The sequence below is a fragment of the Acinonyx jubatus genome, chromosome B4 (genome assembly GCF_027475565.1).
Source record: "Acinonyx jubatus isolate Ajub_Pintada_27869175 chromosome B4, VMU_Ajub_asm_v1.0, whole genome shotgun sequence".
Classification (NCBI taxonomy): domain Eukaryota; kingdom Metazoa; phylum Chordata; class Mammalia; order Carnivora; family Felidae; genus Acinonyx; species Acinonyx jubatus.
Window position 1 is genome coordinate 51,369,381 of NC_069387.1, and position 27,163 is coordinate 51,396,543.

The 27,163-nt window shown below is 34.9% G+C and overlaps 1 protein-coding gene across 19 annotated transcripts in view; it reads left to right on the top strand.

Moving 5' to 3' along the window:
- PLEKHA5 (pleckstrin homology domain containing A5) overlaps positions 1-27,163 on the top strand; it is a 238,970-nt gene that overhangs the window by 134,347 nt on the left and 77,460 nt on the right. For 10 of the 19 annotated variants that reach the window (XR_008300142.1, XM_027035676.2, XM_053225904.1 and 7 more), the window contains 7 exons: positions 7,493-7,576; positions 8,497-8,617; positions 11,465-11,569; positions 14,313-14,385; positions 20,523-20,623; positions 24,612-24,727; positions 25,017-25,034. Coding sequence is in view for 18 of the 19 variants with exons in the window: in XM_027035676.2 (XP_026891477.2) it covers positions 7,493-7,576; positions 8,497-8,617; positions 11,465-11,569; positions 14,313-14,385; positions 20,523-20,623; positions 24,612-24,727; positions 25,017-25,034 (618 nt within the window). In the remaining variant the exon portion in view is untranslated. The other 9 variants (XM_053225903.1, XM_053225905.1, XM_027035660.2 and 6 more) reach the window with 4 other exon arrangements.

Here is a 27,163-nt window from a genome sequence, read left to right on the forward strand (position 1 = left end):
TGCAGAGGATACATTCTAAGACACCCCCTACCCCCAGCAGTGGATGCCTGATTGCACAAATAGTACCAAATCCTATATATACTATGTTTTTTCCTATACATGCATACCTATGGTAAAGCTTAATTTATAAATTAGGCACAGTAAGAGATTAACAACTATAACTAAAAATAAAATAGAACAACTATAGTCTACTGTAGTAAAAGTCATATGAATATGATCTCAAAATATTTTGTTCTGTACTCACCCTTGTTCTTTTGATGATGTGAGATGATAAAATGTCTATGTGATGAGATGAAGTGAGTAGAATGACACAGGTATTAATGTACAGCATGAGGCTACCAGTGGCCTTCTGGGGATAGGTCAAAAGAGTCATCACTGCAGTTGACCCATGGGTAACTGAAACACAGAAAGCGGAAAACCATGGGTGAGAGGGGGCTACTAGGTGGGTACTATTTTAAACTTTTAACATAAACAGTTGACTGACAAGTAATTTAATGACAATGACATGCTGAAAGTCCTGTTGTTCACAATAAATATAAGCCAACAGTTATGGAGGACTTACTCTGTCCCAGGCCATGTTTATACCGCTCACTCTTTTAATCCTCATAAACGTCTCCACTATGAAGTAAGTTTCATGAGGGCAAAGATTTTTATGTTTTGTTCACTGCTATCCCCGGTGCCTAGAGCAACTCTAAAAAAATAACCAACCTTGATACAGTTACTGGTACTAAGCTAAGGAAACTGAGGCATGGAAAGTTAAAGTAATTTAGATACCTAGCTAATGAGTCAGGGAGCTGGGATTTAAGCCTAGGTGACCTGATAAGAGAACCTGTGCTCTCAATTGCTGTTATTTCCTGCTGCCTCTGTTGTCTCTAGAGAAATACAGAAACACAAAGAAATAGTAAACGTGGCATATTCAGCAGAGTTAATTGTTAGAGGGCTATGATGGTCTAGCATAGGCTTACATAACCTCACACTATTGGCATTTTGGGCTCCATACTTTTTTCCTGTGGAAATCTTGCCTGTGCATTGTAAGACATTTAGCAGCATCCTGGACTCTACCCACTAGATACCAGTCCCACTTGTGACATTCAAAAATATTACCAGACATTTCCAAATGTCCCCTGGGAAATAAAATCACTCCCAGTTGAGATCCACTGTCTAGACTTAGACATTAAACCAGCACAGACAAGGGCTGCTGCTTGGCTCAGTCAGTGTGGATGGAGCATGCTGACTCTTGATCTCGGGAGGTTGCAGGTTAGGGCCCCTATGTTGAGCATAGAGATTACTAAAAAATAAAATCTTTAAGGGGTTCACTCAGGCACTTAAGCATCCAACTCTTGATTTCAACTTAGGTCATGATCTCATGGTTCATGAAATTGAACCCTGCTTTAGGCTCTGTGCTGACAGTGTAGAGCCTGCTTGGGATTCTTTCTTTCTCTCTCTCTCTCTCTCTCTCTCTCTGCCTGTTCCCCACTCCCAAAATAAATAAATAATCTTTTAAAACTTTAAAAAAAAAATAAAACATCAGAGAAGCCAGGAAGTATGAGTAGGTAAATACTGGGCATCACATTTGTTAAAGTTAGGACTTCTGCTATGCCACAGAGAATTCAAAGACACGATGGGAAATAGTTTGTTCTGTGATCTTAAGAATGTCTTATATCAAGACCTGAATTTTATCCCTGCTTTATAAGGATTCCACTAGAAACACAAATTTATGTAACATTATACCTTTCCAGTACTTCTTTTCATTCATGATGAGCATAAAAATCTCTGGCAAGGATTTTTAAAATGGCATCTTTTCTGTTAAAGCTTCAAAATGCACTTTTTGCAGCATAGACGTATGTTAGTTTGGAACTAAGTGGTCCAATCAATTTTGCTATAACACAACATGTATGTTCCTAAAAATCACATCACTGTGCAAAATCAGGCAATGGAAATCAGGGGCTTTTGTGGAAAAGAACTTCATTGGAAGACCCCTCAAAAACTTCATTAGTGACACATAAAAACAAAGATAGGAAACTAATAAAGGTGGTTGCACAATTTTACTGTTAAATGGTTAGGAAACACAAAAATACTGCAGATACACTTTGCCTTGGAAAAAGACCCACGGTTTGTATAGTGGAAGTGGACATTGGGATGGTTTTAAGTTGTGAGTTTTGGGAAGTTTTGGAAGTACGGGAATCTGAAATTAGATGGAAAGTTGTATCACTACATGTGAATGGGTGTGTTGCATAAAACAGGCAGTGAACTAACGTAGCTGACAGATGTTTGAGGTTGTGCAATTGTATGATTGATGTAATCTTGTACACACAAACAGGACAGGATCACAGACAAGAGCATGCATAAAAAATGTGGAATTTATGTGACTGATATTCAAAGTGTTCCCTAACATATGAATCACGTTGGAGAACACACTTTTCCACATTTACATGGAATGTATTCTACATATCAGTTACAACAGAACTGATAGTACTCCTGATCTGAATTTTGAGGCCCTTCCATAAAAGAAAAAAACTGGTGGACTACAAAAGGATAGCAGATGTAGGATGAAAACATATGCTTTGTAAACAGTGCAAGGGACAAACTTTAGTAGAATTGAGGAAAGGCTGAGAATCATTGTCCCTACCCTCCTTCCTGGTCCTGAGCAGACAGTCCTCCTTCGTGCCAGAGACAGTGGCCCTGACTTGATACTTAAACAGTAGGCCAGCCATCTCCCACAGTGCCCAGTTGGTATATATGGAAAGCATATAATGAACTCTAACATTAACAGAGATGACTTTGTGGAGATTTTTAAAGACTCATTTGGATTTCATTTACAATTCTTTCACTTATTGGCACTCAGTACTCATTTAATTCATATTTTTAGTTTCTATAATTTCCAAATTATGTTTACCCTTACCATTACAATACCTTAAAATGAAACATTAGTATAAAAATGAAGTGTAAATGCCAACATAAGGAATGATTTTGAAATTTAAAATAAAATTTTAGATATATAAAAATATATATAAAAATATATTTGCTCAGGGGCAGTAAGGATTGGCAATCCTATCAGGTGATAGGAAATTACCACATTTAAACAGTTAAGACTGGAATTGATATTTTGCTTTAAAAATTTTTTTAAACGTTTATTTGTTTTTGAGAGAGAGACAGAGACAGTGTGAGTGGGGGAGGGACAGAGAGCTAGGGAGACACAGAACTCGAAGCAGACTTTAGGATCCATACTGTCAACACAGAGCCCGACGTGGGGCTTGAACTCACTAACCATGAGATCATGACCTGAGCCGAAGTCGGATGCTTAACTGACTGAGCCAGCCAGGCACCCCAATTTTAATTTTTTTTAATGGAATAATTCGAAAATGTTACTGTGACTTTTCTATTTGATAATTATGTTGTTTAAATTAGTTTTCAGGAACCAGATTTTAGGAATACTGTATAAGACAGAACAAATGAATAAACATTTGAGAGGACTTTTTATTTATTTGTTTATTTATTATGCATCCAAGTTAGTTAGCATATAGTGCAATAATGATTTCAGGAGTAGATTCTGGTGATTTAGCCCATCCCCCCACCCACAAGCCCTCCAGCAATCCTCAGTTTGTTCTCTGTATTTAAGAGTCTCTTATGTTTTGTCCCCCTCCCTGTTTTTATATTATTTTTGCTTCCGTTCTCTTATATCAATCTGTTTTGTATCTTAACATCCTCATATGAATGAAGTCATATGATATTTGTGTTTCTCTGGTTGATTTCACTTAGCAGAATACACTCTGGTTCCATCCACATAGTTGAAAATGGCAACATTTCATTCTTTTTTATTGCTGAGTAATACTCCTATATATATATATATGTATATATATGTATATATGTATATATATATACACACACACACAGACACACACACACACCACATCTTCTTTATCCATTCATCCATTGATGGACCTTTGAGCTCTTTCCATACTTTGGCTATTGTTGATAGTGCTGCTATAAGCATTGGGGTGCATATACCCCTTCAAAACAGCACACCTGTATCCCTTGGGTAAATACCTAGTAGTGCATTTGCTGGGTCATAGGGTAGTTCTATTTTTAATTTTTTGAGGAACCTCCATATTGTTTTCCAGAGTGGCTGTACTAGTTTGCATTCCCACCAACAGTGCAAAAGAAATCCTCTTTCTCTACATCCTTGCCACCATCTGTTGCTTGAGTTGTTAATTTTAGCCATTCTGACTGGTGTAAGGTGGTATCTCATTGTGGTTTTAATTTGTATTTCCCTGATGATGAGTGATGTTGAGCATTTTTTCATGTGTCTGTTAGCCATCTGGATATCTTCTTTGGAGAAGTGTCTATTCATGTGTTTTGCCCATTTCTTCACTGGATTGTTTTTTGAGAACTTCTCTATAGAATTTGGATACTAACGCTTTATCTGATGTGTCATTTGCAAATATCTTTTCCCATCTCATTGGTTGCCTTTTAGTTTTGCGCATTGTTTCCTTTGCTGTGCAGAAGGTTTTTTTCAACTACTGGATGAGGTCCCAGTAGTTGAGGATATCTTTATTTTATGTTACAGTTATGCTTATGTAGTGAGAAAGGTTATTTCTTTCATTAAAAAATATTATGGTCATATTGTTTTATTGCATTTCTCTATTGCACTTCACAGATAGTGTTTTCTACAAATTGAAGGTTTGTGGTAACCCTGCTTGTGTTAATCTTTTGGCACTGTTTTTCCAACAGCTGTTGCCCACTTCACGTCTCTATCACATTTTGGTGATTTCTCACAATTATTTCAAACTTTTTCATTATTCATTTGTTCTGGTGATCTGTGATCAGTGACTGAGACTCACTAAAAGCTTAGATGATAAATAGCATTTTTTAACAATAAAGCATTTTAAATTAAGGTATGTACATTGGGGGTTTTTTTAGACATAATGTTATTGTACACTTAATAGTGTAAACATAACTTTTATATGCGCTAGGAAACCAGAAAATTCATTTCTCAGTTTATTGTGATACCTTATTTCAGTAATCTGAAATGAAACCTGCAATACCTCTAAAATATGCCTGTAAAATACTTTTGTGTTAGAGTGTCCTTGTAGATTTTATAGGAATTTTATGTCAATATAATATCAACAGTAAATTAAAAAAAACCTCACACACATTGGATACTTTGAAGAAATGAAGAACATAAATATATTTGTATTTCATATTGATTTTAGTCACTGGTCTTTTAAGCTAGAATAGTAAGATTTTTATTAGGTTTACTGTTTAAGACATTGTGCTCTGAAAAGTACTTAGATAATAAAATCACCATTTCATTCAAAACAGCATCCACTTTTAGGCAAAAGAGTGTGCTCTTTTTAAACCATTCACTATTTAGGTATCTCCATTCCTTTATGTTTTTTTCTAATGGATACCCAAATCCATGTAGTGGTCAGGATATCAGAGTAGTCTCTTAGCCAGATAACTATTGCAGAGCCATGTTGTTACAATTTAGATCTTCCAGAATTTGGGGAATGGAGTCTACTGTATTCCTCCTAGGCAAGATGACATAGCCTAGGGAAATAATGCAATATATAAGGGTTTGTTTGCTTTCTTTTTGCAATATTGGATTTTTATGGAAAGAATTTGTATATTTCTGTTCTATCTACTTCTGCCTTTTTAATGCTTCCTAGGAGAGGCTTTAAGAAAACAAAAGATGCTATCTTCCATTTTTTTTTTTTATCACTAAGGTGTCCTAATCCCTGTCCTTGATTACTTTACCCCCTCCCTTTTTCTCCACACTTTTATTCTGTTAAACATCACAATTTATATACCTCGACACGTTCATGGTGTTCATCACATCTGGGTACTTCAGAATTTTCCACTTACCTGTAGAGGCTGTACTTCCTTAGTTATTCTGTTACCAGTTTACTGCTTATTACATAAACTGCTATCCCACATGAGACCTTAGGTTTCCACCATTGAACTCACTCACATACTTCAAAATTTTTTTTACTGTTTATTTTTGAGAAAGAGCACAAGCAGAGGAGGAGCAGAGAGAGGGAGACACAGAATCTGAAGTAGGCTCCAGGCTCTGAGCTTGTTGGCACTGAGCCCGATGTGGGGCTCAAACTCCTGAATTGCAAGATCATGACCTGAGCTGAAGTCAGACACTTAACCAACTGAGCCACCCAGGCGCCCCACTCACATACTTTTTATGTAGTGAAAATATCGCTCCAAATGGATATTTAAACCCACCAAATCTTAATCTCTCTGTTGCATAAAAACAAAACCACCTCAAAAAGCTGATAATTTAGTAGTCCTGTGTGCTTGTTAGACCGGTTATCTAAAGGAATAATAGAGTGGGGCGCCTGGGTGGCTCAGTTGGTTGAGTGGCCGACTTCGGCTCAGGTCATGATCTCGCAGTCCGTGAGTTCGAGCCCCGCGTCGGGCTCTGTGCTGACAGCTCAGAGCCTGCAGCCTGTTTCAGATTCTGTGTCTCCCTCTCTCTGACCCTCCCCCATTCATGCTCTGTCTCTCTCTGTCTCAAAAATAAAATAAACGTTAAAAAAAATAAAATAAAGGAATAATAGAAACACATTATATTCCATCAGTCATTCTACTCCCACAATAGTCAATATGTATCTGTACCTTTTCTTTTTTGTGGTTTTAGTTTTATTTAATGGATAAAGTTTCAAGTACTATGTTACCAATAAAAATAATATTAATAAAAGTTAGGATATAGAAAAGGAATTTAAATATCTAAAGTTTGCCAGAAAGTTTGTGGCTTGTGGTTATAGAGCACATTTAATAATCTTTTAAGATTAACAAAGCAATATTCAGTTACAGCATCTTGAAATTTTTCTCTGTAAGGAAAGTAAATGATGGATCTTCCTTATAGATCTTGCCTTATAGTATGTGACCCAAAGGGGGAAAATTAATTTATAAATAATAATGTGTATTATTTATCAGTATATATTATACTTTTTTTGGCCTCCAGTATTTTTTATTTAGATAAATCGTTTGGGAATTCTTTTCCCTCTCATTTCTAAGAAGACAGCAGGAGACCTAATCTTATCACTCAGCCTGAAAAGAATAGTATATGAATTTGGCATTACTTCTCTATGATGTGCCTAAATAAAGATACAAAATAATAGAAGTAGGTAGATACTCATTCTTTGTGCCCCACCTATCAAATGTGAAATGCAGTGATTGTGGAGCCAAATCAACTTACTTTTTTATAAAATAGTGAGAAGAAAGAATTGAGGTCAGGCTTGGGAGGTGGGAGGTTCATTTACCTATATGGTAAAACTGTAGTAGCATTCACACATACATGTGTACATGGTAGGTAGTAGAAAGGGTGTATTTGGAGATTTCATCACCTGGGAGTTTGAATTTCATCTCTTTTATTCACTAATGTTATAATAAAGAAGTCACTATTTTCCTACCAGAATATTAGAAAAACATTTGTGATAATAGAAGTACATGCATTTTCTCTTTTTCTCTTTTCTTTTAGCCATAATGAAAGGAAAGTAACCTGTAAACATCCAGTCACAGGACAGCCATCACAGGACAATTGTATTTTTGTAGTGAATGAACAGTAAGTAAAGAGTTTCATGGAATGCCTTTGATTTAAATGGTGTTAGCATTAAGATTGCTGTTATCCAAAAACATATTTTTAAGTTTATTTATTTTGAGAGAGAGTGTGAGCAAGAGGAGCGGCAGTGAGAGGAGAGAGAGAGAATCCCAAGCTCCATGCTGTCATGACCCGAGCTGAAATCAAGAGTTAAGACTAGGACACTTAACCAACTGAGCCACCCAGGCACTCTGCTGTTGTCCATATGTTAATACATTATAATTTAACAGTTTCTTATCTGGATATTTGCAGTCAGGTATAACAGAAACCCATCTATTTACTATGGATGGCATAGGAACATAACTTAAAACTTTCTTTGATGAAGAATGTAATCTCAGAAGCTGTTGGTACAAACACAGACAAGTAAGCTCAAGAGCCCAGAATTTAACGTCAGAGAAACTATAAACTTTGTCAGATTATTAAACTAATGTGAGCTCAGTTTTCTCGTCCTTAAATCAGAGATAGTGGTAATTACCATTTCTTAGGATTATTATAAGCATCAAATGAGATATGTGTGAAAATATTTTATATACTATAAATTTGTTCACAAAAAAAAAATAGCTCTTGATATCATTATTTTTATTTTCGATAATAGAATAGCTCGTCTTTACTGAGGTTTTAATTTTCCAGTTAGATGACCAAGTAGCATATCTATAATAATGCTTATTAAAATAAACATGATTTTAACCTATCGTGCTTAGGAGATATGCTAATTATATTTAAAATAGTTATAAATATTAAGCTCTGACTCTAGAGCTTATTAAGCTCTAACTAGTATCCAGCTCTTTGGAAAAGTGGGACATCAGCATTATAATTTCTAGGGAAGGTTTATTGTAAAGCAGTCAACATGTACAGCAAGTTTTAGCATTCTGACATATTTTCAGGACTGTTGCAACCATGACATCTGAAGAAAAGAAGGAACGACCTATAAGCATGATAAATGAAGCTTCTAACTATAATATGACTTCAGATTATGGAGTGCATCCGATGAGCCCTGTAGGCAGAGTAAGTTCTTTTGCTTACTGTTAATTACTGATATCTGGTATAATTGGTTGCATCTATTACTATACTCTTAATGGGCTTAGAATTAAAGAATAATTATTTCATTTTTCTTATTACATGAACCAAATTACATTTGAGATAATTTACTTAAGGAATGATGTGGAATATAAAATAATAAGATTATATTTTAATAATTTAATGACTTTTTAAAACTATTATAGAGTTCAGATTTTGAATAATTTTACAAATATATGGATGTTTACGTGAAAAAATGGCAATTTATTAAATCAACTGAAGTTTTAAAGATGAGAGTTAATATAATGGCATAGAAATACCATTTTCTAACTGTTATAAATCCCTAGATTGAGCAGACAAACTTTTTAAAAAGAAATGTAGAATCACTGCCAAAGGGAAACCCTAGGCCACTGTGCTTGATGATTCTGACATATTTAGAATCCATTATACAAAAAGTGCCATAGTCATATGGAAATAGAGGAGGGTGGTGTTTCTTTATAATCACAAAGAAAAATGTTAATTGTTTAATGTAAGGTCCCAGACTTTGTGTCTATAAAAATTTGTAGTTACTGCTTCTATTTATTTTTTTAAGTTATTTAAGTAATCACTGCATCCCACATGGGGCTCGAACTCATGACCATGGGATCAAGAGTCTTTCTTATGCTCCTCTGAGCAAGCCACCTGGGGGCCCCTGTAGTTATTGTTTCTTATACTTTAAACTACAGTGCTAATATTTTAAGTTTAGAATTTAAATACGAAAATTTTATCAGTCTCTTAAAACACATGCTATTAAATCTGAATAAATAGTTGCCTTAAAGTTGCTTCTCAGTTCCTAAATTAATGGATAGCAAGAGAATCAAGTGATAATAAAAGAATAATCTTTATTAAAAAATAATATATTTTATAATAGAACAGTTATAGTAAATTATGGCTATTATAAAGAAATGGATAATAGGCGGTTATCTATTTTAAATGCCTGTTGTGACATTTTTGTTTTAATGTTTTTAAAATGAAATTTTGTAGAGTATTACAAGTTAATATAAATTTCTAAATAATGTAAATATTTTCTAATTCTTATGTAACATAAAATGCTAGTAAGGTAACTGAGTATTATAATACTTCATTAATATATTTTAATCAAAATCTAGAGAAATGATATGTAGGTTGAAGGCCAGCAAGTCATTATCTGGAAAGAAAGTCGGATCTCTGCCTCAAACTTTACACTGAAAATTTTCCGGATGGATCAGGTGTTGAAATGTTAAAAACAAAACTATAAAAGCACTACAAAGAACAATGGGAGATTTTTAAAAAAACAAACACAGAATGCAGATTGGCTTTCTAAATATGACATAAAACCCAAAAATCAAAATAGAAAATAAGGAGATTGAACCATAAATAATTATTATGCATGCATAATATCTGCAATTCATGTAATAATTCACGAATAATTCCTTTATAATCAAAAGAAGTTTTTTGAATCAATAAGGAAAAGGCTTACAGCCTACTTTTTAAATGGGCATATTATGTAAAATCCCCACCCAGAAAATGGAATTTTACTGTTAAATATATGAAAACGATGTTCAAACTCATTCATAATATGAAAAATGCTAATTAAAACAACAAAGGACACCATTTTTCACATATCGAATTTGCAAAGGTTAAGAAGTTTTCTAGCGCAGTACCTCAACAACAATGTGGGTAAATAGGCATTTTCTTTATGTAGTAAGCTCCAAGAAACAGTAGAACAGAATAGTAGGTATTATATATGTAATCATTTGAGGAAAAAAAGATATTCCATACCTATGAAAACAGTTATCTTAGATGAATAAGTGCACACATACACACAGTTGACATTGGTTGCCTCACAGGGTTGAGTGCTAGAGCCCAGAGGTAGGAAGTAGATGACCAGTCCCAGTGTGTATCTTTTTGTACCATTTGAGTTGTATACTATGTTTAAGCATTATGTATTCAAAAATAAAGTGAAACGTATCAACAAAACATACTTTGGGAAAATGTGGTTGATATTGGGTCTTAACATTCTGTTATGTACTAATATAAGCTTCAAAAAACAAAATTCTCATGAAATGTGCTGGATTCTAGATAAGTTAAACAATAAGAGATAATTTGATATTACTTACCTTTATAGAGAACTCAAATTCAGCTTCTTTGTTTTTCTTTGTTGGTTACCACTACCATTCCTGCTAAATCTTCATACTAAATAAACATAGCAGTATCTCAAAAGATTGTATCTCCTTATGTATACTTTTAAATATATAGTAAACACTATCTTTGGGGCATCATTCAAGTTCAGAATTGCCCATAAAGGAGAAGACAGTACATGACATTAAGCAGATCTTTCCAGTCTTGTGTTGACTTGATGTGGTATGTTTTATACCTGAGTATTTCTCTTGACCCTTGACACTGTTCACTCTCTGTAATTGAAATAACATTATTAAATCAGATATAAAGCAAAAAGTTCTACATTTCATTTATTCTTAAAGATTTGTTCATTTTTACCCAAGGTTTATTCAATTTATATAGCAGGTAGGACAAAATAGTGCCACACATTGTGCCTTTTTAAAAATTGTATATCCCAGTTTTAAAGGACAGATTGTAAAACTTGTGATTCTTTGTAATATCCTGGGGAAAAATTCTTTGTGCAAAATTCTTACACTTGAAATAAGTAAATCCTCAAAAAGCAGAATTGCTATAATTCATCTGAAAAGATTTAAGTCCTGCATGTTTCAGAGAAATCTGGAGAGATAAAATTATGAAGAAGAAATATAAATACCAACCATTAATAACACATTTTCTGTTTTTCTTTTTTCTGTTTAGACTTCACGGTCTTCAAAAAAAGTTCACAATTTTGGAAAAAGATCAAATTCAATTAAAAGGAATCCTAATGCACCTGTGGTCAGGCGAGGCTGGCTTTATAAACAGGTATTTTTTGTTTGTGTTCTATTTGATGTGAAAGAAAAATGGAATCAAAAGACCTTTTCAGCTGAATGTACCTAGGACAATTATATAAAATAGAGAAGGAACTGTAGAATTAGTCATCCAGATTCTTTTTATTACCACTGAAGAATGTTAGAATAGTAAAGAAAGAAAAAGTAATGGATGTTACTTAGAACACAGATTGTGTGTCTTTGTTGTAGGTATTTCTAGATTTGAAATTAAATACATGCTGTATGAAATCGTTAGGAATACTATGCTAAAATTATCCAGGCAGAAATATTTTTTAAATGGGGAAAAAAACATACAGAGATACTGTTCATTTTTCTGTTCATTTAAAAATCATTAGAGAAGTGTACAATTATATACTTCTCTGCTTTATAGAGAAATCGTAATTGAGATTTTTATAGTTTTCTCAGATTTTTACTTTTAGGCTCTCAAGACTACTCTCTTAAATGTGTTGTTTTTTCTTTTTCTCTTTTCCTTTTTTTCTTTTTCTTCTTTTCTGATCTGTTTGCTTAAGTATGGCTCACTGTCAGACATCCTGATAAGTTGGGGTGTATATTGTTTTATCGTTTGGAAAACCTGATAACTAAGCTTTTTTGGAACCTTGCCATTACTTTGGGAATTAGTAAGGATGCATGTATATTGGACTTCCTGACATCTCTTTTCGTGCTTATAGACTGTTTTCTTTTTTACTTTCTGGTTTGCACCTGGGTTTCCAAGTTAAGTGACCACCAGATAACTGAGATGATATATTCAGCCTTCAAAACCTTTATCTATCTTTGTTCTGTCTCTGATTATACATGTATACGGAGGATACATTCATTAGACATCGTTCCATATGAAAGCTGAGGTGGCAACTTACCGAGAGAGGGCCATCTTAAAATCCAAAGAATTCCCAATCATTGAAGGAAATTAGTTTTGCCAGTGTGTCTCTGAGTTGATTGAGTATGTAACTTGAATACCAACTTTTATTTTTATTTAAAAATCATCTACTAAAAAAAACCATCTTGGGGCACCTGGATGGCTCAGTCAGTTGAGCATCCGACTCTTGGTTTCAGCTTAGGTCATGATCTCTCGGTTTCCTGAGTTCGAGCCCCATGTTGGTCTCTGTGCTGACAGTGAGGAGCCTGCTTGGGATTCTCTCTGTCTCTCCCTTCACCTGCCCTTCTGCTACCCACTCACGTGCGCACGTGTTCTCTCTCTCAAAAAAAACATTAAAAAAAATCATCTATATTTTCACCATCGGACATTTAAACTTATGTATACTAAAAGATTTCTTTAACTAGTCTTCTAATAAGTCCAAGTTATGTTCAAATAGCTCAGTGTAATATTGAGCCTAATAGACGATACAGAATTTCTTTAAAATGATATTTGTTCTTATTTCTTGATCCCTTGGTTAATTTGTATTGCAGAAGTGTTAACAACCAATTTCTCTACCATGAGTGTTTATTTTGTAATAGCTGTGTGACTTACACAGAGTGTTTGTTTGCAGAGTTACTTAAAAGTGTAAACTTTTTGGGCACCTGGTTGGCTCTGATGGTTGAGTGTCCAGCTCTTGATTTTGGCTCGGATCATGATCCCAGGGTTGTGGGATCAAGCCTCGCGTTGGCTCCTTGCTGAGCATGGAACCTGCTTAAAATAAAAGTGTAAACTTTTAAATTATTTGTATTAAAGAATATTATTAGGACATTAAGAATACCATATACTGTTAAAAAATTTTTTTTGGTTCTTTGATGTAGCTGTCAATTTTAAGGACAAATCCCTTACTTTAAGATTTTTATCTATATAATTTCTTTAGTTCTAAAGTCATTTTTGATTGTTACAACTAAAAATAATGTTAATGCACATCCAAACTGACCTCTTTTTTGCGTGTGTGCGTGTTTCATTTACTCTTGCAGTTTTTATTAAAACTGTAATTTTGTTTGAGCTTGGTGTTTTTATTAACTGAATTACTAAGCTGCCAAAGAAGCACTCTTTTTTGCAGGGTGAGCGAAACCCAAACTGTATATGTAAGAAGAAAAAAGTGTTTATGAAATCTATTTGTATGCTAAGTTTCCTTTATTCACAGTCATTTTAAATCACATTACCTTTGGGATAATTTCAAATCACATATTTTTCTTCTTGTTGGAGATTAACATTTATTAAATCTGTTCTACCAGAATGCACACAATGCTGCATGGTTACGTTATCCTCATGTTAGCAGACATGTATGTTCAAAAAAGTAATTTCAGATTGCTTACAAATATGAAGCTAAATCAGATTGCTTCAACAGTATTTCTTACATGATGGTATTACTCTTCAGAGACCTGTATATTTGGGAATGTCTTAAGGTGATACAAGTCCCTAGAAAACTACCTCCATATTTTTGCTTTGTATATTAGGTTTCTATATCTTGTTTTAAAAGCTTATTTTAGGGGCGCCTGGGTGGCTCAGTTGGCTAAATGTCCAATTTCGGCTCAGGTCATGATCTCACTGTTCATCATGAGTTCGAGCCCCACATCAAACTTCGTGCTGACAGCTCAGAGCCTAGAATCTGCTGCAGGGCAGATTCTGTGTCTCCCTCTCTCTGTGTCCCTCCCCTGCTCACATTCTATGTGTGTCTCTCAAATAAACATTAAAATTTTTTTTTAAGAAATAAAAGCTTATTTTAAATAAAGGTATCAGAAATGAATTTGAATTTTCTGAAATGAAAAAAAAAACCCTTTAATATGCTGATTTAATATAGGACAGTACCGGCATGAAGCTATGGAAGAAACGCTGGTTCGTGCTTTCTGACCTTTGCCTCTTTTATTACAGAGGTAAGTTTACTATAAACTGTATTAGTGTAGTATTTGATGATAGGATATGTTAAGTAGTAGATACTTTTTTTAAAGAAAAAACATTACAATTCTTTTGGCTGTTTTATTACCAACAAACAATATCAAGAAAACCTTTTCTTCATCGATATATAATACTGAGTACTTGAGGGATGACTGAAGACAATATTGTGCTTTGAGCAGATTAGTCTGAGTTTGGTCCAATTTCTGTAGTGTGATTGTGTTAATCTGATTTGTTTTATGTAAATAGTGTATGACTCTTCACTCTGTAATGTTATCCTTGAATTCGTTGCCTAATAGACAAAAGTCATTAGTCTGATAAGATTTTTTTTAATTTTTTTGTGTCAGCTCTGTTAGGTCTAGCTTGAATTGTTGAATGTTCAGGTCTCTGCAGCAGATGTCTTTAGACTGTCAAAGACTACTCTGATATATTGGCAATTTTTTTAAGTACAAAATATGTACTTATTATGATTCCCACCCTCCCCACCCCGTTTTTTTCAAACAATGACAGACTCCCTGAAACATGGAGAAAGTTGTGGAAAGTATATATACCAGGCTGTTAAAGTTGGTGGAGAGTAAATAAAGGTATTATCTTAGGTATTGAGTTATTGTCTCCATTTTTCCTATATGGATGCCATAAACTCCTTTTTTAAATATGTTTTCTTGTTAGTAAATTATTGATGAATACAGTTTCAGCTCAAAGTCCAAAGAAGTCTCTCCTCATATGCTACGTGGATCTGTTAGATACGATACAGTTGGTACCCAGCCATGGAAAAGTTTATATAGGCTGCACTCTCCATAGAAATCTGCTTCAATAAAACCATGAACCTGGACAGTAGTTCTTTCTTTCCTCTTTAAAGTCTGGTTGGAAACATTCATTAAAGAATTAGATTGTCAAAGCGTGTTGAACAGTTTATAACTTTTCTAGATGAGTATATCACAAGATAAAACAGGATTTTAGAACTGATTAGCAGTTTTAAAATTTGCTTTGTGATTGCACAAACAAAAGGGTGATGAAATTCTGTGGTCATCTATCAAAGCAATATAATGTATATTAACTTTTAAAATTAGAAATTACTAGAATTATATTCATCTGTTTTTTCCCCCACTGCAAACTGTGGTTGAAAAGTACTGCTGAGTCAGAATTAAACAAACCTATAAAATTTCATTTTGTCACAGAGATGTTGGTCAGGCAGCAATTGCGGTATTATCTTTAGTCTTATGCCAACCTTACTCTACAATTTTCCTTAAAGGCTTTCCCACTCGTTCAAAAAGTCAAGAGTTATATATAACTTAGGCATAATTTCTAAGCTTATAGTTTGTACTTCCCTCCTCTTTTCAATGTATTTATAGTCTTTTTAGAGCTTTAAATGAGACCAGGAAAATGTTTATTACCACTTCTCATACAAAATTCCTTAATGTTAATTTACCACAAAAAGAACACTGAGTTCCTTGTGATTTGCTATTGTTGCTCATGGAAAGGTGCTGCCTACCACCTCTTTTAAAAGTTTTCCTCTTTTAACCGAATTTTTAAAATGTAAATGTTGACTTCAGAAGCTGTGTTGAATCTGAGATTATGTATTATTATTAACTATATGCATTTTATATTCACTATACTTGTTAATTTTAGTATGGTTCCCCAGACAGAAACAATGTAAAAGAGAAGAAAATATAAAAAGGAAAGAAATATCATTTAACTCACTTCTCTTCAGACGCTTGGAAATGAGTATTATGATATTATACACTTCCTCTGTTTTATCAATAAGAAATGTCAGATTTGAAATAAAAATGACCATATTTTAGTGAGATGGTCATAATACCTTGCTTTTTTTTGAGCACTTACTATATGCTGAGCATGTAGCATAGATGGTCTATGTCTTCCCTTCCAAGGTGGGAAATATTATGCCCTTTTACACAAGAGGAACCCAAAGGGCAGAGAGGTCATACTGTTTGCTCACAACTGGCATGTGTCATAGCCAAGATTACTTCTCTTAACCACAGAATTTTTCCTTTCACAGATCTCTTATGTGCTGAATACATCATCCCCATTCATTTCTTCTATATCCTTCCAAGTGTCTGGTATACTGACATACACAGTGCACTGTCAGAATTTTTTGACCATCAGTCTCCATTTCACAGATACGGAGAGTAAGACAGAAAATAAGTGATTGGCTATTTTTTTTATTTTTTTTTGTTTTTTACATTTATTTGTTTTTTGAAAGACATAGAGACACAGAGCACAAGTTGGGGAGGTGCAGAGAGAGAAGGAGACACAGAATCTGAGCTGTCAGCACAGAGCCCGACACGGGACTCAAACCCACGAACCATGAGATCATGACCTGAACCCAGGTCAGCCGCATAACCGATTGAGCCACCCAGGCGCCCCAGTGATTTGCTATTTTTTACAATAGGTTAGGAGCCAATACCAGATGGAAGTTCAGGTTCCCACTGATCTTTGCAGAGTATCAGGCATATTATGACAGAGCACTTAGATTGTTCTATTTTATAGTCAGTCTGTTGACAGTACGTAGCATAGGACTTAATTCATTCAACAAATATTTATTGAGCAGATGCTGTCAAACAGTAAAAGAAGGGTGCCTGGGTGGCTCAGTCGTTTAAGCGTCCAACTTCGGCTCAGGTCATGATCTCACAGTCTGTGGGTTTGAGCCCTGTATCGGGCTCTGTGCTGACAGCTCAGAGCCTGGAGCCTGCTTTGGATTCCGTGTCTCCCTCTCTCCCTGCCCCTCCCCTGCTCGCTCTCTCTCTCTCTCTCTCTCTCTCTCTCTCTCTCAAAAATAAACATTAAAAAAAAAAGTGAAAGCACTCATGAAGCTTACATTCTAGAGAAGTCAAGGAGACAGTAAATTCAAATAAACAATACCATGACAAGTGCTTTTGGGAAAATAAGGTCATTGTATTAAAGACAGGCATGGATGAAAGATTTCTTTGGATCAGTTCTCTCAGCAGACGTTTTAGATAGCAAAATGTAAATAAGAGCCAGAGTGAGCAGTGTATTGCAGGCAGGGGGAGCAAGAGTGCAAAGGCTGGAAGGTAGGAAAGTGGAACATCAAAGGAGCCCACAGAAGGGGAGCAGTAGGGAGGGACGTGGGAGGAATGGAGGAGATTGCACCAATGTCAGACCCTACTAGAATTTCAGTTCTACTGTAAATTCCATTAGGAAACAATTGGATGTTTTTAAGTATAAGAGCAATATGCTGTGACTTACATTGTGGAAAGCCTACTCAAGCTGCTATTGGAGAATGGATTATGAGGAAGGAAGGAAGCGGAGACTAGTTAGGAATTATTAGGTAGAAGTGATGATGGCTTAGACTAAGGTGGTAGCTAGCAGTGAGCACTTTTGATGCACCAGATGTATTATTAGGTAATAGGATACAGAAATGAACAATATAAACGCATCTCCATGGAACTCATGGATTAGCTAAAGGAGTCTAAGAAAGAATGTCATAGTGTCCAGTTATGTTGAATGAGTGTTGACCAGGAGTACCAGGAAAGGATTGGGAAATAAGGATGATCTAGGCAAAGAACTTCACATGTTCAAAGCATGAGTGAGCACGACATATTTGTAAAATGACACATGGGGCTTGTGTTACTGAAAAGAAGGTTATGCCTAAGGACATAGGAGCAAAGGCTAACAAGTGGTTCAAGGCACAAAAGGCATCTGTTTGCCATCCTCATGAGTTTTAACTCTGTCTTAAAAGTGAGAATAATAATAGGATACATTTAGAGTACATTTTAGAAAAATCACCCTAGCACTTAAACGAGAAGCCAAGAGACCAGTTAAAGTATTGAAGTATTCTAGGTAATGATAATTAGTGATAATATTCCAGTCTGTAAGTTATATACCCAGCTGTAATTATATGTATTTTTTTGCCTTTAATCCAAATGTCTTTAAAGCTGAAGTACAAGTAAGGAGGCTAAAATGTTACTTGAATCCAGTCAGTGTTGAGATTCTTAAGGGGTTCCAGTCACAAGTTGTGTTCCCCAAGCGGTAAGCTCTGTGCAAGAGGCTTATTAGGAAGTGTTCTTGGGACCATTACCTGTGGCAGAAAAGGGGAGGGACTAGAATGGGACAGAGGGAGTTGGGCTCCTATCCAGTCTAAAGAAGGCCTAGCTGAACCCCCGCCCCCCAAAGAGTTCATTCATTCTACAAATATCACTCAGTACCTACCCTTTGCTTGTCAGTATGTGAAGCCCTCTGGGTAAAAGACAGTAGGTCAGGCTTCACAGAACCAAACCGAAGAGTGCCATGATCAAGAACATTTGGAGAATCTAGTAAAGAACTCTTAGGACAGTCGTTTGACAGAAGATGAAGATTTTTCTATATGCAGTAATATGATGAGGGCAGTATTTATTGAAGACTTAAAACAGGCTGAGTGCATTATTGAGTTCTTCATAGCTGTTAGCTCATGTGACCCTCACAGCAGTTCTTTGCGTTAAGTGCTGTTTTCCTCAGGTTTGTAGCTGATGAAGCCAAGATGCCCTGCATGGATGACTTGACAAGCCCTCATAACGGCTTGGTGTCCATCTGGGAAACAATTCATGACGACCCAGTAAAATCGCCCTGTGCTATATAATGCCTGTGCATATTCTGAAATAACTTTAGGAAGAGTCACAGTTTCCAGTAATGCAACAAAAGAGAATTTATTATTTGATAAAGATGATTTTTTAATAAAGATGTCTTCATGAGCTTTTTCTGATTATATGCTTTTATATAAACAAAATTGGATTTAAAATTGGAATATGACTCATTCATTTAAATCATCATATTCTCCGTAATTGATGACTGCTCTCTACCTCTTCTTTTTTTAACCTTTTAGACTAAATCTGCACTTGTGTTCATTCTTCCTTGTATTAGTGAACTGCACATGAATGAGCACAGTATAGTAAGAGCAGAATTGTTGTGTTATGAAAAAAGCTACAGAAGTAACCTCAATTTAATGCAACTTTCTTTCTTGTGGAAGTTACACCTATATTTTAGAAATGAGGGGAAAATAAATAAAATTCCTTGTTAAGTTTGGGATAATAAAAAACATGACAAGCATACTAAAAATAAATTATTTCTCGTTTCTGGTTTTTCCCATTACTGAGTTCATCAGCCTAATGCTCAGCTTTATTAACTTGCCTTATGGGTTTCTAACAATGGACTATATATGTATTTCGAGTTTTATAAACATGTCTGCCCCCAAGCAGCAAGCCAATAATGTGAATCTATACTGTGCCAAGATCAATATTTTGTCATTTTCCTGGGTATATTTTATGTGCTTGCCTTGTAGGCCTGTAATTTATTTCCATAAGTGTTGTGTATCAGAATGACTGGTAAAAGGTAATCACGGTTATATGTTTTAAACATAATAATTTTTACAGCATAGTTAAAAATATGTATTTACATATGTACTCATTTATTGAAAATTTTTTAGTGTCTCCTCCTGTCATTCTGAGTATCTTCCTGGAGTTGACATTCTAGTGAGGAAAGAGTTGATAAATAAATAATAGAACACAGTGTGTCAGAGGTATGGGGAGGGGGTGGTGGTGAAGTCGCAGAAAGAGAAGAGAGGGCTCTGGGATGAGTTCAGATGAATAGCAGCTAAAATTAGGGCAGTAAAGGAAGGCTGTATCATGAGACATTTGAGCCACCCTGAAGAGTGTGAGCAAGTGAGCTGTGCATTTGTCTTGGCCTGAAACGGTTGGGCATTTAAATCCTACCAGAAATGTGGGTGAATTAATTTTGTAAAGCTTCTGTGTCATTACTTACGTACTAATATGTTTTCAATGAATCACATGTCAAGGGTTTTGTAGAATGTGGTATATATGCTAAACCAATGTATGCTGTTTTCGTGTCTAATTGACCTTTTTCTGACGTGTGAGACCCATTTCTGATTTGCTTAGGATAGGGAAGCTTAATGAAGGTGAAGAAGCATATATGTTTTTGCTATTAATATTTCCTTTAAAGCCTTGTAAAGAACTATCTAAACAGCACACTGAATACAGTTCATTTATATGTAAGAACCTTTTGGTTTGGTCAAAATACATTTTGAGAAAAGTTATTCTGCTTCGTGAGAACATTTAAAATTCTAATCAGATGTTCAATTATCTCTTAGATGAGAAAGAAGAGGGTATCCTGGGAAGCATACTATTACCTAGTTTTCAGATAGCCATGCTTACCTCAGAGGATCACATTAACCGCAAATATGCTTTTAAGGTAAGGAAGTAGTCATACTTTTTTAATTCTGTATTTGAATCTTGCACTGATTTAAAAAAATGGATATCGACCCATAGATTATTACAAAAAGATATTTTAGTGATGGTCATTTTTATATTTAAAATATATTAGTTAATAGTCTTAGGTTCCCTTTTAATTAGGAAGCGTTTTCTCAGATATCCAAGGGCCAAGTGTCTTTATACTTAAGAATGGTTCTAGATAAAGCAAATATGTGAAAATAGTAATAATTGGTAAATACAGCTGTAGGTGTCCTGGTGGTCACTGTACTATTCTTCAAAGGTTACTTACTGTATGTTTGAAATGTTTCATTATAAGTTAGGGGAAGAGTACTATGAAAGAGAACAACTATGTTTTTTAACATAAGATATGTACATTTATGACCTCAGAGAATATTTGCAAAAATGTTCTCGGGTCTAAGTACATCATGAGCATCAGGTACATTTGAGATAATATGGAAGTTGAGACATTAAAAACGGTCATTAAATCCAAGCAGACCTGAGCCCACCTCCTCTGACAATACCCATCTGCTTCCGATAACGCTGGTTTGTAAAATACCTCAACTAAAAGGCCACTTTAATGATAGTTTGGTTATTTTTTGTTTTCAAAAACCATACTGCATTTTTTGCCTCATGATTATGGCTGAAATAAATTTCAGAGGTCACCTGTTTTTTAAGTCAGTCTTAAATTAAGAACTCTTAAAGGGTTTGATGTAAAAACTTTGTTTTAAGGAAAAGGGGAAAAATTAGGGTAACACGTTTAACAGTGGAAATGTTTACCCCATTATAAAATTTATTCCATTTTTAATTCCCATCCACTCTTTTTTCAAGAGTACTCAGGACTGCAGCTGATTTACAACTTTTGCTAATTCATACGTTGCATTATTAGCTCTGGGAAAAAAAAGAGCAAAGAAGTTAATAGTGGTTGGGCGTGGGTGGATGGCCTCAATGAGAAGGTAATATCTAAGCAAACACTGTGGATAAGAAGGGAATGGCATAGAATTTCAATAAATTTTATTAACAGTGTGAACCATAAAATAGAATTAAATATTTCAAAATGCTATAACAAAGTTAATTCTAGTAACTTTAATAACTTCATAAAGTTACTTTTACATGTAAAACCGTTTGATACTTATATTTGATCATGAATTTATTTTTTTTGTTTCTTTGCTCATCAATTTGGCAAACGGTTATTGAATTTGTACTCTTTGTAGGACTTTTTGCTGGGTTCTTAGACTTAAAAATATATATTTTATCTGTTACAAGTACAAGGATAGTAATTTCTCTCTCAAACTCTCTTTTGCAATGTTGTTTCCTCTGAATTTATGAGCACCTTTGGACACTGAATCTACTGCTTGTCATAGTGGTGAGTAGAAACTTCATGGACGACTGTGGGACTTGAAGCTAGGTAGCAAACTTGATCATCATCTAGTAAATATTTCCATTTGACATCTGTCAAGCATGGGTGTGGTTTGTTAGCATAGGAGTCATGGCTGTACCTGGATCTTCTTAGCACTAGCCCAGTCTTCCTTCCACTGATCACAAATATGGACCATGGTCTTTCATTCATTTCTCCAAAACTCCACTAAAGCAGTGCAATGACACTTTGTGGTAGCTTTAATCATTTAACAACATGTAGCATTTCAGCTGTTTCTTCTAAATTGTTTCTGTGGATAGTTTTATATCTCTGATCAGTTAAGTGAGATTTGTTGCTTACATAGTTATTTGGATCACTGTGTTCATTTAATTCTATCTTGATTCTTTCTGGAAAAAAAAAATTGAAGAAGCTAATTTGATCTTGTTTAAATAAAGCAGATAGTCTAGGTTTTGGAGTAAAGTGTGTGGCTCCAGATTTATTCCTCTCATCTTTTAATGTTTAGCAGACTAACTACATACTTACTACGCTTTTCCTTTACTTCACTGTATGCCGAAAGAGTCTTTGTTTTTCTTTGTTCTTCAGTTATGTAATAGGAAACTGTCACAGGCATTTTTACATGGAAATTAAGAATGTTTCCTTCACAGAAGTCTCTACCTCAGCCTCTTTTTCTACTTTGATACAGCTACTACTGCTGTCCTTCTTTGTCTTGTCAGCCCATGCATTAAGCTGAGCACTCACTGTTCATATGTTGGATACCAGTTCCTGATTGACATCTTTATTTCATTTCTCAGAAACAGGCAGATTGAACGACTATAAAGATAAAAACCCACAGGGGTACCTGGGTGGCCCAGTCAGTTAAGCATCCCACTCTTGATTACTGCTCAGGTCATGATCTCATGGTTGGTGAGTTTGAGCCCCACATCAGTATCCGAGTGCTGACAGTGGAGCCTGGTCAGGATTCATATTCTCTTTCTCTCTCTGTCTGTCTCTCTCTTCCCCTCCCCCATTCACACACACTCTCACTCAAAATAAATAAATAAATAAACTTAAAAAAAAAAAAGGGCAGGGGCACCTGGGTAGCTCAGTTAGTTAAAAGTCTGACTCTTGATTTCAGCTTAGGTCATGATCTCATCGTTCATGAGATCAAGCCCTGCACCCAGCTGCATGCTGACAGTGCAAAGTCTACTTGGGATTCTCTCTCCCTCTCTGCTCCTCCCCCCACCGCACACACACGCGTGCGCGCTCGCTCTCTCTCAAAATAAATAAATAAGCATTTAAAAAAAAAATAAAAACGCACTTTCCAGTTACATAGGCTTTCCTCAACCCAAACATTTACATTTTAACTCTGAAACTTGAGATGAAAAGCTAAAGGGAAATACCATTTTGAATCGTTTGTAAATCTTGTATGTTTGTGTGTAGACGTCTATAAGGATTAAACAAAATGCCTTAACAGCGGCACCTTTTGAAGACTAAAGGAGTTGTTAACACAAAGGGGAAATGCTAGGACATGAACATTTCTATTAATTTTGTGGCTGGTTGTTCTGGAACATTCTTTATTTAATTGAAGTATAATCGACAAACAATACTTTCAGGTGTACATCATAGTGATTTGATATTTTTTATATATTATGAAATGATCCCCATAATAAGACTAGTTACCATCTGTCACCATACAAAGTTATTACAAGTGTCACTGACTGTGTTCCCTATGCTGTATGTTCTATCCCCACGACTTATGTATTTTGTACGTAGAATTTGATACCTCTTAATCCTCTTCAACTATTTCACCTACCCTCTAATCCCTCCTGCCTCTGGTAACCAAAAGTTTGTTCCCTGTTATCTTTGAGTCTTTCTGTTTTGTTATGTTTGTTCACTTGTTTTGTTTTTTAGGCTCCATCATATAGTCGTACAATATTTGTCTTTCTCTTTCAGACTTAGAACACTTGGTGTAATAGCCTCCAGGTCTCTCCATGTTGTCGCAAGATTTCATTTTCTTTTTTATGGCTGAGTTACATTCCAGTGTGTGTGTCTGTCAATCTGTCTTTGTCTGTCTACTACATCTGCTTTATCCGTTCATCTATCACCGGACACTTAGGGTGCTTCCGTATCTGGCTATTATAAATAATGCTGCAGTGGGAGTGCATATATCACTTTGAACTAGTGTTTTCTTCTTTAAATAAGAAGTGGATTTGCTGCCTTGTTTGGTAGTTCAATTTTTATGGAACCTTCTTGAATAAGAGGTATGAATTGTAGTAAATGGGAATTGCTAGGGAATTGGGCATGGACAAGGACAGCAAAGGGGCACGACAAGGTGCTTCATTTCTTACCTCCTTTCCTTCCCATACACCATTTCCCTTGTTTTAATTTTCAAAGGAAAATGGCAGTGTTGGGAGGAAATTTTAATAGTTACATTTTTTTTAAGATTGAATTATATTTTTCTTAAGTCAGTCATTTCTGTAACTGTGTGTGAGACAAGTCTTGCTTGCTTTGAAAGTTGACAGTAATGATCTCTGTAGGAACTACTTAACTTTCTTTCTTTTTCTTTTACAGATCCCATGTATCTGTTTAAAATGATCCTATCATTTTCAATCAGGCAGCCCATCCAAACATGCGGACCTATTATTTCTGCACTGATACAGGAAAGGAAATGGAGTTGTGGATGAAAGCCATGTTAGATGCTGCCCTAGTACAGACAGAACCCGTGAAAAGGTAAAAGCTTGTAGGGAAAATAACTGTGATTTCCACTTACATTTTATTCCATGCCCTGCAAGTATATTGTTATCATAGTGCATATCATTTTATTACTCATGATACGAAATCATTTCTTCCTCAGCAAGGATTAATTCATGTTCTGTATTAAATTAATATACCTTTAGTTAATTTGAGATACCACCTGTGTTTTTATTCCCCATTTCCTCTTTATTCATTTTCACCTATCAGTGTACTGAGGTGAATCCAGAATCCTAACATTCAAACTGAATATTCTTTCTTCTTACAGAATTACCTTTAATTTCCGGTAAGTACGTTTTTAATTGTTATCTTAAAACTACACAAGACTGTTTCAAAGCCTAAATCTTAGAAAACAATTTATATTCATGAAGTTAATTTTATTGTGTTTTTATGCTATGTTGTATGTTTTTGAAGTTTAATAAATAGAAATAAAAAATTTTGATGAGTTTCATTTCTTCAGCATTTCCTGGTTAATTCTGATGGTTTTATGATGAATGTCTCCAGAAAATAACTCAGCAAGCATTTAGATTATTTTTAAATATGTCTACCTTTTTATAAATTCTACCTTCTTTCTTTTGAAACTTCAATATTCAGATTCCTTGAGAGTACAAATATGTACTATTAAAATTGACCTGTGATTTTTTTCTTTTTGAACATCTGAATCATTTTAATAATCAACTATATGAAGAACTAGTGAGAGGAAATCTGTTTATAAAACTACTTAAATAGCAGCTGAATAATATGCTTTAAAAAAAATTGTATTCCTGTAATTTGAAGAAAGATCTGTGACACCATTAAGTTTTTTTCCAGTCAGTTACAGTTGAGCATATGTCTCATACAAGAAAGATGCTTCCTTGCAAGTTTATTCTCTTTTTCTCTCTTCTCAGGGATTTAGGGTACTGTTATAATATAAACCTTTTCGTTTTGGTGGTGGGGGAGGGTTAGTGTACACACTAGTAAAGTCTTTTGATTTGTTGGTTAAAAGACTGAAATTGATGTATATATTTGTGGTTTGTTTTTTTTAATATCAAGTCCAAATCAACTTAACCAATCACTAGTAATTATAGCTAGGAAAAGTAAGAAGAGAAAAAGGAAGGCCCAGGATTAAATTCTAGGACACCTATTTAAAAAAAAAACAAAAAAAACCTCAACCATCTGCGTATTCTATGTGACAAGCTAATAAAAGGAAAGTCGCTTTTGGAATCTCATGTGTAAAAATTACCTGATGGGGATTGCCTGGCCAGCTCAGTCGGTGAAGCATGGGACTCTTGATCCCAGGGCCATGAGTTCGAGCCCCATGTATGGTATAGCATTCACTTAAAAAAAAATTACCCAAATGGCCATAAAATTGAGGTGATTAGCACTAATAGGTAGAGGAATTGTGTAGGTGAAAAGAATTAATTAAAAGTATTAAGACAATTTTAACATCAGAGTAAAATTTTTAAGGAGTTATTTAGAATAAAGAAATCAGCATCATAGTTTACATATTTGATTTCCAGATAGTCTCATAATATATGTTGTCCTTATCTCAGAATTTCAACTTCCATTTTCTTTTCTTGTATTTTCCACTCTAAAAACTGATAATTACTCATAATTTAGGGTGATAAAAATAATAGTCAATATTTTGGTTGGACTTCTAACAACTTATTAGTTGATTATGTGCCTGTAACAATGTTTAGCAGGTTGTATTGATATAATTTACTCAGCCAGAATTTTTTTTTTTTTTAATGTTTGTTTATTTTTGAGAGAGAGCATGAGCCAGGGGTGGGGGGGGCAGAGAATCCCAAGTGGGCTCTGTGCTGACAGCAGAGAGCCCGAAGCAGGGCTCTAATCCACAGACCACAAGATCACAACCTGAGCTGAAGTCTGATGCCTAACCCCACATAGGAAGCCCTAGCCAGAAATTCTTGGAAACCACCTTTGTGCCCAGCCTGATGTCGGTCACCATTATCCTGTAGAAATTATGCTTTTTATTCTACTGCTAGCTGTTGGCATTTTTAGCCCGCCTTGTTAGCCTTACTTAATATGTCAAACTGAAGGAACCTAATTATTATAATATTTCATAAGTAGAGGGAGATTTTGTGTGCTTGGTTTTAAGGTAATGGGCTCTCTTTCCTGTATGGCCAAAATACTTACAAATATTTATTGGAACCTATCATAAGAGATAAAACATCCAGCTTTTAACTAGGTAGTTAATTTCTTCTAAATTCATTTGTTCCATTCGAAAAGTCAGTATATATGTCTTTTTGTTACATGTCTTAAATGATAAGTCTTTGGAGAAATGAAGATAAAAAAGGCAATGCTGTTCTACTTTAAAATAATAGGCAACTAAGTCTAAAAACTTTTTTCAGATATTTGATATTCAATATTAAACCCACCCCCTCACTCCTAGAATTTAGCAAAGGTCAGTGTGCT